The sequence below is a fragment of the Podarcis liolepis genome (genome assembly GCF_965112155.1).
Source record: "Podarcis liolepis genome assembly, chromosome: 12".
In the NCBI taxonomy this organism is placed as follows: Eukaryota; Metazoa; Chordata; class Lepidosauria; order Squamata; family Lacertidae; genus Podarcis; species Podarcis liolepis.
The window spans coordinates 43,796,374-43,811,591 of NC_139563.1; the positions used below are offsets into that span (position 1 = coordinate 43,796,374).

At 41.4% G+C, this 15,218-nt stretch overlaps 1 protein-coding gene and 1 long non-coding RNA gene across 10 annotated transcripts in view; one reads left to right on the top strand and one right to left on the bottom strand.

The window, feature by feature from the left end:
- RBMS3 (RNA binding motif single stranded interacting protein 3) overlaps nt 1-15,218 on the top strand; it is a gene marked incomplete at its 3' end in the record, with an annotated part of 736,799 nt that overhangs the window by 653,849 nt on the left and 67,732 nt on the right. For all 9 annotated transcript variants that reach the window (XM_083468279.1, XM_083468278.1, XM_083468277.1 and 6 more), the window contains one exon: nt 13,133-13,229. In XM_083468279.1, the coding sequence (XP_083324405.1) occupies nt 13,133-13,229 (97 nt within the window). The remainder of the gene's footprint in view (nt 1-13,132; nt 13,230-15,218) is intronic.
- The window catches only part of LOC310690078, a 452,048-nt gene that overhangs the window by 240,959 nt on the left and 195,871 nt on the right, over nt 1-15,218 (bottom strand). The window lies entirely within an intron of this gene.

The window sequence follows — 15,218 nt, forward strand, 5'->3', positions numbered from 1 at the left end:
GCTTTTAAAGTCTGCCATGTCAGATTGTGGAACTTACTGGGTTTTTAAAAATAATTCATTATGCCTTTTTTCCTGTTTTGCCATACAAGGAACCTTACACTCCCACAACACATTTTATGAACTAGAGTATTTTCTTGTCTATTAATTCATTGGGATTATGCGTCTGGATGCCAATTCCAACTGATATTGAGTGTTCCTGATTTCAAAACCTTTTGAGCTTTAAAAGAGACAAGTGAAACCATTATTAGTTAGAAGAGCCTACATGTATGGCAGAGGGGGTGAGCTGCTTTGTTTCATACTAACAATGTCCTGGGCCCGGTCCAATAAGTTCTCATAGCATTTAGACATCCAGCTGGTGCTTGTGAAACAGAGCACTTACTCTTGCTATTGATGTAAAATAATGAAATTCTCAAGTGACAAAAAAAAAAAATATGAAGTGTTTTCTGGGGCAGTAGTAACATCCCATGGGCTTGTTGTTTTGTCGTTTAGTTGTTCTGTGATTGATTGAAAATGGATGCCTTGTTTTTTGAGGTAATTTTGAATTGTACACTTTATTGACATGGGAGCTTTCCCTGGACTGACTAAGGAAAACCCCTTTTGGTATGTTGAGGGTGGGAGCAAGTGGTAACAGAACTGACAGGAGGAATACTAGGAGCAATTTTTTGGGGGGATGGGATATGATGGTAGAGTAATGGGAAGAGAGACGGGGGTCTAAAGGTTTAGCTGGAAAATGGCATTTATTTATGTTTGAAAGCAATATTGTCATAGCTAAAATGTTTGTAGATAGGACTACTGTAATAGCATAACAAATGCTGCTGTAGTAGAACAGTTTGGGATATAGAAAAAGATGTATTTATCACTAGCTGCTTGAATTGTAAATCTCATGTTGCTAAGATGATCATCTTCCTCACCATTATTTATTCAATTTATTAGCCACTTGCCACATAAGGAACATCCAAGCAGCTTACAACATTTTAAGAGCATGAAGCATAACTTTACATCATAAAAGAACAATACACTTCTAGCAATAAGGTAGAATTTACATTTGGAAGTTAGAGAATTCTATTTGTTTTTCCTATCAAATACATTTTTTAAAAAGAAAAGTAGCCAGTTTTGAGTGTCTTGATAAACACTCATGTCTTTGAACTCCTATAATGCTGCTTGCTGACCTGGATAGAGAATTGAGAGGTGTGTGTGTAAAATTAGCCTGCTGTACAAAGAAAAAATTTACAAAGGTTGTCCACTTTTGCCTCTGCCCACCGCTGACATGTGGCCACTGAAAGCTTTGCCTAGAATGGAATGTGGTCCTTAGGCTAGAAAAATGTCACCCACGCCCTTTGTATGATCTTGTGAGATTTGGTGGAGTATGATCTTGTATGATCTTGTGAGATTTGGTGGAGTCAATCAGAAGCAGTGTTAGAAGAGAATATGCAAAGGTCAGAGCAGTTAGCTGCTGTGAGAGATGGAAGAGAGCCTTTTTTGAGGTTTGCTAAGGCTAAGAAAGCAGCAGATGAAGAGGGCAGTAAGTTGTCTTTCTTTTGGACTAGAAAGCTCTGGAGAAACCAGAAAGACAGGACAGGGTTCCAGTGTACCAACTCTTCGGATGTCTTCTTAACTTCTTACAAAGATTGTATAAGCTATAAAACAGGCAACCTAGGAGATAATGGGAATTAACTTTTGATCCCTTTGCTTCTCCATTGGTCTGAAATGGGATTTCTAAACGTTCCTTGGTAGAAATAATTACGAGTGAGTGAGGAAGAATTTTTAAAATGTATGTATTCCTCACCTTTCAATGCCAAAAGAAATCCAAAACCCAACCAAGGTGGCTTAGAGCTATGGAAAATTGAGGGAAGAGGAAAAAAGATGAATTCTCTAAGAGGAAACGAATAAAGGAAAAAACTTCTTTACGTCCAAGTACTATGTTCAAGTACTTGTTTACGTCCAAGTACTATGTCCTTCCTACCAGACCACTGAATTCTCCTTAAGCAACGAAATCTTGTCTCCTCCTCCTGAAAGCTTAGGAAGCTGCATGAGTGTCTGAATACCTATTTTATCTTAAGTCTTATAAGAGAGCATTTGCAAGTTATTACGGTGAAAAGTCCTTGACATGAAAGCTGAGAGAGACATGTGGTGTGTGTGTGTGTGTGTTTTGCTCCTTGCTGTTGCTTGAGTATGTATTTTCCAGGCTTAAATGCTATTTAGATAACTGCTTCTCTTTAACTGAAAAGGAAATGGTTAGCTGCCTATCAAGTCCTGGGCTTAAGCAAGCCATTTTTTCAAAAGTCGCATCAAATGTGATTCACGAAGAGCTTATTCCCAGGTAGGAGTATTGGGAGGTTCAAGTAGGACGTTTCCCTCTTGGTATACTTTCTTACCCTCTTACAGTCTTTCATCTACATTGCATCCATCTAAGTGGCAATGTTTTTAACCTCTTAGGGGGAAATATTGTCCATGTGATGGAAAGGATTAGAACAGAAAAGAGCAAAAACACACAGTTCTGGTTACTTGCAGGCTTACTTACATTTATTTCATTTTCAAACTGAGTGCCCTATAAATCCCAGTACTATAATCATGTACTGATCATTTTCATTTAGCATCTCTAGATTCATTTTGCTTATGTACTTAAAACCAAAATTTGTCAGGGAACCAGTGTCCACTCCTAGTGGCCAACACAGGTGTGCTATTGAAATAGAGAGAACTCGCCAATATTCCTGGTGAGCCAATGAAATATAAATGCATTCAGAACCCACTTTTAAAAAAATAAAAGGCTCTTGCTTGATGACCAAAGAGCACCAGTGGTGTGTAAAATGTTCCTATCTCCTCATTCATTACCTCATAAATAGGACACCTGCAAAATATTACTCAGCTATGTTTGAAAGCTAAAACCACAGACATTTGTTGTCAAGCATTTAGTGTGTAGGCAGTACTGAACAGAAATTTATTGCTGTTTTCTTTAATTCCCCTCCTCCACCACCCCTTCCCAGAGCCTAGTATGCTTGCCACGCATATTTTGAAATCTTTCTTTTTATTTATTACTGAAATGAAATTTCTGTCAGATTACTTTTGACTTCTTTTTCTCCCTGCCACTGTCCCCATCTTAACACAACTAAATGCCCAATTGCTTACTTTTATTAACTGTAAGCTCTAAACTTCAAGCAGCGGCGTAGCGTGAGTTGTCAGCACCCGGGGCAACGCAAGTAATTTGCGCCCCCTAACCCGGGGCAAGGCAAGTAATTTGCGCCCCCCCAACCCCTAACCTGCGAGTTGCTGCGCAAACAACGCTGCTTGCCCGGAGGAGGATGGAGGCAGAAGCAGCCGCCGCCTGTGGCTGGGCCGAGGGGATGGCGGCGGCGGCAGGGTGCAGAGGCTGCCCGTGCCCGGCCAGGCGTCGGTGGCGGCGCTGCTGCAGCGGCTGCTCCTCCTGCGAGCAGTGAGCAGAGCGCAGCCACAGCGACGGCGGGGGGCGCGCGCGCTAGGGCGCAAGGCTGGCGGTGGCGGCGGGGAGCCCGGCGGAGGAAGGAACTTGTCCCTTCCCTCTGGACTCGCGCCCCCCCCAGATGTTGCGCCCGGTGCGGTCGGCACCCCTGGCACCCCCCACGCTACGCCACTGACTTCAAGAGAAAATAAACCAGCCTCTCCCAAGAGGTTTGTTCCTCCAACTCACATCAGCCAAATGGTCAGGAATGATGGGAGGTATAGTCTAAAAAAATCAGGAGGGTATCAGGTTGGGGCATGGAACAGGCTTATATGAATTGATGTTGTCATTCAGGTAGTTCTAATAAGTGATTAATAAACTCCATCTTTGAATAACCCTATTGTCCCACTGAGTGCTCCCATTTGAATCGTTACAGTGCAGTCTTAAACATGACTATGCTCTCAAGTCAGTATGTATATGATTACAACGTTAGGCCTATATATAAGATCCCAGATCCGGAAAAACCAATCCAGCAATGGTGACCGATCAATTCCTCCCCAATATGCAGCAACATATGCATACTGCAGTAAGTAAACATATAATAATAATAATAATAATAATAATAATAATAATAATAATAATAAATTTTATTTATATCCCGCCCTCCCCAGCCGAAGCCGGGCTCAGGGCGGCTAACAACAATCAAATAATCAGACAGTAAAATAGTTACACAATCTAAAAATATTTGGAAAAATATTTGGAAAAATATTTGGAAATCTTACCATTTCCAAATGATAGTTATTCATTTGTTGAAGAGACCTCACAAGCATCAGAACAATATCTGTTGGTAAATATTATCCTGTAACTTCTTAAATTACATTTTAAATTTCTTATCCAATATAGGCTGTTAGCTGAAGAAGTCCAAATACATATTAACAAAATTTGACTTAACGTGTTCTTAGCTTCAGCAGTTATCCTTATTTAAATTTTACTTAACATACATGGACTCAAATGTCACTGGTATTTTATAATCACCTTCCTCTATGTTTTTAACTCGCAATTTTCCGAAAGAGTGTTTTCAACTCCATTCTCAAATTGTACTGGAGATGTTGCAGGGCAGGCTCTTTTCTTGTCCTCTTTAATATTATGGGATGGGGTATCCAATATCATTAATAATGTATACATTTTGTCTACCAGACCAATGACCATATTTTCCCCTTAACTATAAATGCATGATCTAATTTGAAAATATGGGAACCAAAGAAGAATATTTTTGTGTACCTGAGTTTTGGGGAGGACTTTATTTCTCCTCAGTTTGCATGCACATGGCAACACAAATCACTTTGTGAAATGGAAAACAGCATTCCATTAAGTAAATCACCGTATGAAATGACTACATTCCATTAAATATTTTATTTTTGCAAAACCATAGCTTTTTCAAATAGAAACATCTCTATGCGGATTCTGTAGCTTGGATCCTGAGATTTCAGTTCATGAACAGAAGGAGTGACTTTTAACATAATGAGAATTGCTCCTACACAAGGACTCTTTACTTGTGTGGAACTCTCCTTCCTGAAAAGAGGTTCCTTCTGTTTACAGAGGGGAAAAAATAGGTTCCAGGCCACTAATGGAAGGCAATACATGTTTTCAGATTTCTCCTGAAAGTCAATAATGAGGAAGACACATGCACCTCACGAGTGAGGGCATTCCACAAACAGGGAACCACCACTGAAAAGGTCCTGAATGTGTTAGGTGAGATTGTTTGATTTGGCACTAAAATACAGTAATTATTTGAATCCTGCAGAAATTTAATCAGAAAGGGCAAACTTTATGCACCAGGCACTGTCAATTCTGCTAGATCTAGAGTCAGCAACAAATTTAGACCTCCTGAATATTTTTAATGGAAACTGGAAATAGACTTGGTGTTTAACATTTTGTTACAACCGTTATTATTTTTTATGTTATGAAATATAAATGTTATAAAATGGCATGTGTTATAAAATATGGTTTGGTACATGTTTCATGTTATTTGTCCTGCACTGAATACAATATGTCATCTGCATTATTTTCTCAGATTTACAACATATAAATTACTACTACTACTATTAACATACATTTTCCTACCACCACATTTTAGCATTATTTCTTACTGCTATTTCAAACAGCTGAATGCACAGTGCAAACACCTATGAGTGCAATGGGCATACCTGCCCTTTGCCTCAAGAGAGAGAAATTTGATAAGTATTAGCCCATATTTTAATAGAGGCTTCCTTACAGATAGTGGTAACCCCAAACAAAAACAAATAATTCCAATTTATGTATCAGATAATTCCATTCAACCTAGTCATATTCTTTCTGTGTGCCTAGAAAAAGTGTAGCTGATTGATAATATTGATCAAACTATATTAGTAGATTTCTTCTATTAATAAACTAGTTTGATCACTGTGTATTAAGGAGTCAGCAGTGACCACCTCTTCTTGGCAAAAATATAATCCATATTTTAAAATCCTAATCTCTCAGGGAGATTTGGCTTTTAAGATTCTGGTTTCTTATATCACCTCTCCAAATTAGTTAGTAAATGGACTATTTCATTTCCTTTTTCAGACAGTATTTGTGCAGCAATGTCTAGTTATTCTTGAGAAATTCTATAAGCAGCTTATGGTATCTTTGCATTCTGAATTTGTAAGATGCTTTGGGGCTTTTTCTTAAGAAGCAGTGAATAAATGTAATTAATAAATAACCACACAAAGTTTTTAAGGAAGTTTCTAGTTCTTTGATTGTTTCTTTGATTGGGGGAACCCCGCCAGATGGGTGGGGTATTTTATTATTATTAATATTATTAAAGATTAAAATAAATTGAACAAAAATTAAGGTTTTTTTAAAAGGAATATTAATAATTGGAAAAATTAAACACCCTCCCATAATTATGTATTTGGATGCATGTAGACTATAAATCTGGGGCGCGGGTGGTGCTGTGGGTTAAACCACAGAGCCTAGGACTTGCCGATCAGAAGGTTGGCGGTTTGAATCCCCGCGACGGGGTGAGCTCCCGTTACTTGGTCTCGTTGCATGGCCCCTGCTCCTGCCAACCTAGCAGCTCGAAAGCACATCAGAGTGCAAGTAGATAAATAGGTACCGCTCTGGCAGGAAGGTAAACGGCGTTTCCATTCGCTGCTCTGGTTTGCCAGAAGCGGCTTAGTCATGCTGGCCACATGACTCGGAAGCTGTACGGCGGCTCCCTCGGCCAATAAAGCGAGATGAGCGTCGCAACCCCAGAGTCGGCCACGACTGGACCTAATGGCCAGGGGTCCCTTTACCTTTAGACTATAAATCAATTCATACTGAGAGTGGAACAACAAGGACGATATATTATTGCTAACTATTAGACAATTTGTTATCAAGTGATCAAGAGAACTGGAGTGCAGTAGGGATTTATTTGTTGGCATCCGTCAGTCTCGAGAGCCAATGGATTGCGCCTACAGGGCTGAAGTCAAACCGCTGAGTTAGCAGCAGCGAAGTGAGCTTTCTGAGGAGCATCATCATCAACAACATCATCATTTTATTTGTATGCCGCCTTCCCATAGGTAAAACAATGCTCAAGGTGGCTTACAACATGACAAGATTTACATAATTACCAATACAGTCATACCTTGGGTTACAGATGCTTCAGGTTGTGTTTTTTCGGATTGCAGACCGCTGAATCCTGGAAGTACCAAAACGGGTTACTCCCGGGTTTCAGCGGCCGCGCATGCACAGAAGCACTAGATTGCGCTTTGCGCATGCACAGAAGTGCTGAGTCGCAACCCGCGGGTGCGCAAATGCTGCGCTGCAGGTTGTGAACGCTGCAGGTTGCGAACGTGCCTCCCGCACGGATCACGTTCGCAACCTGAGTGTCCACTGTATAACAAAAGTCGTAGGCAATAAATAAAACACATACAAAAGTACACAACCAAATGGAAAACAATTTCCATATAAATCATATAATCTAAAACTAAGAATACAGCATCAATATCAATCACAATTTAAAATGACATAGATAAAAAAGCAGTGTAAAAATAAAAAATGGAGCCTTCTCTGTCCAGCAGCAGCAGCAGCAGTGGTCCTTTATGGAGCCTGTCAGGCCCCACCCCAAGCCAAGTGGAGAGGAGCAGGCAGGGCCCTTCAGGCTCCCAGCAAGTGTGTATGGAAGTCCTGGGCTGCCTAGTTGACAAGACCTGCCTCCTGGCCTCACTGATGTGGTCCCAAGGAAAGGAAAGCTATAACTTACCGTATTGTTTGCTCTATAAGACTCACTTTTCCCCTCCTAAAAAGTAAGGGGAAATGTGTGTGCGTCTTATGGAGCAAATGCAGGCTGCACAGCTATCCCAGAAGCCAGAACAGCAAGAGGGATTGTTCTGGCTTCTGAGATTCAGAATATTTTTTTTCTTGTTTTCCTCCTCCAAAAACTAGGTACATCTTATGGTCTGGTGCATCTTATAGAGCGAAAAAGACAGTAATTCATTAGTAATATTGTAACAAATAGAACTATTTGGGGGCACATAATTTGACCATTCAAAAGAAAGCCCGTCCCCCCTATTGTAATGTTTGCATATATTACAAAGTAGTAGTAGTAGTAGTAGTAGTAGTAGTAGTAGTAGTAGTAGTAATTTATTTATTTATATCCCACCCTCCCCGGCCAAGACCGTGCTCAGGGTGGCTAACACTGAATATAAATACAGTAAAAACATTTTTTTAAAAAACCCAGTTGATTAAAATATAAGTTAGAATACAGTTTAAAATGCAGCTTAAAATGCAGCCTCGTTTTATTGGTGGCCTATAGATCAAAGCCATAAGGGGAGAAAATGTCAAATATTCACCTGGGCCAACTATCCATGCTGGTCCTACATGGGCCAGCAAGAAGAGCCGAGGGAAAATTTATATACAAACATTTATATTGACAAAGGAAGCTATCTGAATCATAATTTTTTGCAAATTTCACTGAAAGATAAATCTACCATCTGTTTTAATAAGTAATACAGGGTTCCAGAATAACCTGTCCTTCATCATTATAGCTACTCTTCCAGGCAAAAGTTTTGTTTTATTTATTTGCAGTATTTATATAGGCCTTTTGTTCTCTGCCAAATACATTTTCTCTAATTTAGTGACTTTCTACCACCTCTTTTAATATGGAGGCAGATAATACCAACGTTTTCCTTCTCATTAGCCTTGCAGTTTTCCATCTTTTTAGAGGCAGATTAGTCCTTTGATGTTCACAGACAAGGTCTTATTTATTGTTATGTATAGCTGCTGTTCAGTTCAAGAAAAGGACAGAGGAAAAAATGGGCCGTAATATAGAAATAGAATTAACTGACAAAGGCTAATTATCCTTAGAAGGAAATTTCTTATTTGAGCTAGAAACAAAAGCAGAGGGAGAAGCTTGTTTTAGCAAGTTGGTCAAATGTGTAAAATCAGTCAGGCGTCCTCTGTTGTGTGTGGAGGTCCCCAAGCCACCCCTCAAAATAAATCACAATTCACACATAATTTTAGTTTAAGGTTTTTGGCATAAAATTTTGGGCCACAACTTTATTAAAATACATAATCTGTGAGTGGTTGCTTAGGCATTGGTTATGACTATCTGTCCCCCCGCCTGGGACAGAACTGACTATCCAAACTCCCTCGGAAGCCAGTGAAGGGATAACAATGTTGGGGATCAGTTGAGCTGAGTGTCAGTCCCTCACCGCTCACCCAATCTGCTCCCCAAGGCTTGCCGGCCCTGGTCCCATTTCAGGGATTGGACGAAATCGTGACAAGCCCCAGGATTCCTTTAACGGAATTCCCTTCCACCACCATTGGAGGGGCAGGCCCAGCCTATCCTGACGCCTCTTCCACCAATTTTTATGACCAATGCCTAACCATAACCTTACAAGTTGTGATGAATTGCTAAGTAGTAGGCAAAAACCAGATGGCACCAGCCAATCAGCCAAATGGCAAAGTTCATACTAGGCCCCTGCCCCAAGGCAGACGACCTCATGACAGGCAAAGCAAGGTCAACCGGAACACAGGGCGGGCGGGCGGGCGGGTGATCTGATGCACACTGCGAAAGAGAAAGCAGAAGCAGAGAGCCCCAATATTTAAAGCCTAAGGTCCCACCCACCCAATTTGCAACATGCAATTTGCCCCAGCAACCCGGTCATCCAATCGTTGCTTCAGGCCATAACCATTTAGCCTGCCTGGCAACAGAGGTTTGGCCTGGCAGACACCCCCCCCCACCGCAACCCGTGCCCTCATTCAGGGAGAACAAGCTTTGTTTAATGTTGTTCAACTATAGATAAGGCCCAACAAAGCTTCTTCCTCTACATCTTGTTTCCAGAGACCCAGCCTCATTCTAAAAATATTAAATTAATAGGGAATGTCTCATTGCTACATTTTTTTTTCATTCAGACACATCATCTGTGCTTATGGGTGTGTACCTATCACAACCTCAATTTTTTTTTTACCTTTTATTTCAAAAAGGTCATCATTTCACATTTTCCTCAAAATAGCCTCCTTTCTGCAGATGCCGATTGCAGAGACATCTCTAGCCATTGTCCTTTAATGCGTTGAACTTGCATTAGCCCTCTAGGCTAATCCAATGGCAGCTGGACATCTGAATGTCAAATCCTTTTAAACCTTTGAAATTGTTCTTCCGGATAGCCTAGATTCCCCTTGAGTTTGGACTTTGAACTCCTCAGGAATTACTCCTGAGCCTCAAAGTGTATTTTCTCAGAAGAGAAACTACCCTTTTTGCTCTTCGCTTGACATAAAAACCTGAAGAAATGCCTCGATTTCCCATCAATAGTTAGTGAATCATTATTGCTCAACAAAAGTGATCATCAACACTTGGAGAGAGATCAAAGCTCAGTAGTGGAGCACATGTTTTGCATGTACGCAGAAGGTTCCAGGTTTGGTCTCTGGAATCTCCAGTTTAAAAAGGATCACATAGTTAAGTAATCTGAAAGATCTCTATCTGGGAATCAGAGCTGTTTCCTCTACCCATCAGTTAACTTGGTTTAGCAATCCGTTACCAACTGATACAGCACATAATTAGGTTGTTTAATTATGCATCTGTTGCCAGAACAAAGACTTGTGAGTTTCATTTGGATTCGTTCAATTATTTTGTCTATTCAACCTTTGAAGATCTGCTAACTGTAATTAAACCATTCTCAGTTCAATAAAAGACTCAAATGATTACAGTAAATCATGACTAGAGTTCTCTATGATTGATAGTTCAGTCCTTGCAATTAAGCAGTAGTGCACTTCATTGAAGAGTTCAGTGGCTACAGAAGTTCACTCGATTAATAATAATAGTTGTAGTCAACAAATGGTTATCATCACTGAAACGTTCCATTGGATAGTCACCTACTAGTTCCAAAGCAATAGGCCAAAATATGAGTTCAGGTGGCGCAAGGTGTAAGTGCATCTGGCTGTTAACCAGAAGGTTAATGGTTCAAGCCCCCCACCCAGGGACGGCTGTGGGCCGGATTCCTGCATTGCAGGGGGTTCGACTAGATGACCCTCAGGGACCCTTCCAACACCACAGTTCTATGATTCATCATACAGCAAGCCCAGATTGTGTCGCATCTCTTCCCCAATACTTTCCATAGAATGTGGTCCTCCTGACTGCTGCATACATGTATCAGGAAGTTTTAAACGTTTTATCATTTTTTAAATTTTCTGCTGGAAGCTGCCCAGAGTGGCTGGGGAAACCTAGCCAGATGGGTGAGGTATTATTATATTATTACATCAGCTTTTCCCTCTGTGCTCTCCCCAAGTGGATGAGTAAACTCTGCTACGCAGTCAAACATGACATGGTCCTAGTTCCTGCTAAGGTTTTACAGGAGGGAAGCAGCAAACTCCCCTTCCTCAAGTACAGTGGTACCTCAGGTTAAGTATTTAATTCGTTGCGGAGGTCTGTTCTTAACCTGAAACTGTTCTTAACCTGAAGCACCACTTTAGCTAATGGGGCCTCCTGCTGCGGCTGCGCCGCCGGAGCCCGATTTCTGTTCTTATCCTGAAGCAAAGTTCTTAACCTGAAGCACTACTTATGGGTTAGCAGAGTGTGTAACCTGAAGCGTATGTAACCTGAAGCGTATGTAACCTGAGGTACCGCTGTACAACTCTCCCAGGCCTTCATTGGGGCGAGGGATTTCCAGTATCACAGGCGAGTGGTTCAAACAGAAGCAGCCATTGATGCCCTGCGGAACTTCCAGCATATTCTTTTCTCAGCCTCTCACATATGCACAGGTCACACCTTGCCATTTATTATTATTATTATTATTATTATTATTATTATTATTATTATTGTTATTGAATCTATATACCTGGAGGTCTCAGGGTGGTTCACAGAATAACATCAAAATAGAAAACCACAAGAGACATGATCAAAATAAAAACAACAACCCAATAACCCCCACCCCACCCCCAAAAGAAACACATTTTGCTTCTACAGTTGGAGTTGACGTCATAAGAAGCAGAGTAGGAAGGCGTAATTTAATTCTGCTCCCATGTCAAGAATGATTTAATAAATAGTTTTAATTATCCATCTCTATCTGATAGGGATTGCAAATCAATCAAACTATGGCACCCTCCATTCTCTTTATATTTCAAACATAGCGTTCCCATCCCATTCCCCCCCCCCTCCAAAGGAGCTGTGTGTTAGTTGGGTTGTGAACTGCAGGCAACAAGTGAATTAGATAAGATGTGAATTAGATAAGAAAGTTTGTAGGTCTTGGTTCTCTTGTATTTGAAAGTTTGTAGTTTTTAGCTGGCATCTGACTTTAAAGTTGCTGGAAACCTGAGTAATAAAATAAACTCTCTCTCTCTCTCTCTCTCTCTCTCTCTCTCTCTCTCTCTCTCTCTTTCTTTGTTATTCTCCCAACATCATGGCCATGATCCAAAGAATCGACGGTTCTTGTCTATAGCCCAGAAAAAATGTAGCAGTCTAACTACTTAAGAGCCTCAAGTCTGCTCAAGTTGGTTGAAGCAACTTGACAAATCCATTACGCCATTTGTTAAGGGTTCTTGTGAAGCTTCATTGAGTTTTAATCACCAGCCAACATTTTATAGGCAGTTCCTCTCCATTGCCCAGTACTGTGCAGATGCTCCACTTAAAGTCTTCTGTTTTAGCAATCCCTGCCTTAAATGTACCTCTACTCAACTCTCTTGGCTGCTTCCAAGATTGTGATAATGTTGCCCTTATTCCTCCATCATTTGTTGCTGCCTCTGCTTGCCTCTCTTCCCACATCTTCCCAATCAATTTAGATTAGGCAAACTTGGCCCTCCAGATTTTTGGGACTACAACTCCCATGATCCCTAGCTAGCAGGAACAGTGGTTAGGGATGATGGGAGTTGTAGTCCCAAAACATATGAGGGCCAAGTTTGCCTATGCCTTAGATGCAGGTGGGTGTTGTGTCAGTGATTCAGGCTGCAGCCAATCCATGCCCCCTCTGGCCCAGGTGTGTGTTGCACCCTGCTGTGGTGGATCTAGTGAGCTGCAGCAGTTAGGGCTGTTCCCAGCTTCTTGACCAACACATGTGAAAAGAAAAAGGCACTGGGTTGCTATTTTTCTTTTCTTTTTTTGTGGGGTGGGGAACAGGACTCCTGTTTATGTTTGGCTGTTAATGGCTATGAAACAGTTCATTGCAGCATGTCAGCCCATCACCTCAAGACTCTCCCTTTTGTTTTGTTTTTTGTTTGCAGATTTTATTCCTCACCGTACAGCATTGCTACAAACCGCATGATTCCACAGACATCTATCACGCCATTCATTGCTGCTTCCCCTGTCTCTACATATCAGGTATGTTGGAACTGCATGTGCCCTCCCGTATCCCTAAGTGAGTCTTTGTGATTTGCATGCCAGCATGGTGAATTGCTGCACACTTTAGTCACGCTGTTATATAAACTGTTTTGGTAGCGTTTAAAATATATGTGCATATTTGTTCTAAAATTCCTAGTGCGTTCAAGATCTAGGTGTACTTTAAGTAATAAACCCTATTATGCATTCGTCATATTTCAACCAGCTTTTCAGATAAATCTCTTTTTTAATTTTATTTTCAGTCAGTCTTACCCAAAACACACATAGGATGTTTTCTTTTGCAATGGGTAGAAGGTTGCCAGAATACATTTTGTCTCCTTTGGGTTTTAACGCTTCACTCTGTGTTTGTTATATCTGCCCAGTGAGATGTACTTCTCTTTAAAAGTACCCATAAACTAAAACCTTGATTTTACAGTAAAACCTTGGGTTGAAGTAGATTTGGGATAAGTATTTTCGGATTGCGCACTGCGGCTACCCGGAAGTAATGGAGCGCATTACTTCCGGGTTTTGCTGCTCGCGCATGCGCAGATGGTCAAAATGACGTCACACGGATGTGCAGAAGCTGCAAATCGCGACCCGCAGACACGGGTTGCGTTCGCTTCTGGATGCGAATGGGGCTCCGGAACGGATCCTGTTCACATCCAGAGGTACCACTGTATTTATTTTATTGCATTTATATTCCACCTTTGTTCCAAGGAGCTGAAAGTGGTGCACAGGATTCTCCTCTTCCTCATTTCAACCCCCCACAAACAAATCTGTGAAGTAGGTTAGGCAGAGAGGTAGAGACTGGTCCAAGGCAGGTGAGCTTCGTGGCCAAGCGGGGATTTGAACCCTGATTTCCCAGGTCCTAGTCAGGCACTCTTAACTACTCCACCACACATGAAGATTGGCATTAAGAAAAAAAGTGGTGAGCTGTAATAAACAATCATAAACTTTTTTTAAAAAATGTTTCCTGTGTTATCAACATAATGTATTCTGGGCTTCCCTACTCCCAAGGGTATCTTCCACCCTGACTACTGTGCTGCCTTAATCTGGCAACGTTTTGTTCAATATTTCCTGCAACAACTTCTGTCACTGCTTAAAACAAACATTCTGCATAGCTCTTACCAGAGAATTGCACTTTTCTTTTTTCATGGCTCCTTAATTCCATGAAAGGGACATGGGTGGCGCCACAGAGCCTAGGGCTTGCCGATCAGAAGGTGGGCGGTTTGAGTCCCTGCGACAGGGTGAGCTCCCGTTGTTCGTTCCCTGCTCCTGCCAACCTAAAAGTTTGAAAGCACGCCAGTGCAAGTAGATAAATAGGTACCACTCCAGCGGGAAGGTCAACAGCATTTCCGTGCACTGCTCTGGTTCGCCAGAAGCGCCTTAGTCATGCTGGCCATATGACCCGGAAGCTGTACTCCGGCTCCCTCGGCCAGTAAAGCGAGATGAGCGCCGCAACCCCAGAGTCGTTCGCGACTGGATCTAATGGTCAGGGGTCCCTTTACCTTTAATTCCATGAAACAGAGGGCCATACTACAAGTGGAAAATTGAAAGGAACCACCCAGGGGGTCCCAGTCTGGATTGGGAGCCTAGTAATGAGGAAACCATTCCCATGGGAGTGAAAAGGACCTCCCCCACCTTCATGATTTTCAAGTCCAGGAAGCCTTCTCAACACCATGTGCCCAGAAGAAAGTCTAGAACTTCACACAGTTCTTTCTTCTGCATGATAGTTCACCCATAACAATAGGTGGCAGTGCAATTTAAGTTTTCTCTTCCGAACTAACACATTTTGGCTATTTTAAAGCGAATGCTATATTTTACATTACCTTCAACATTTTATCAGTCAGTCCTGCAACATTTTCTCACATTTCTTTAGATACTGTCTTAATGGATCTATGTGTCCTGTGTATGATATGAGAAATAAGAGCACATTGTAGAATATGCTTTGTTTACCAGGGGTTTCTTAGACAGTGGATTTATATAACTTCT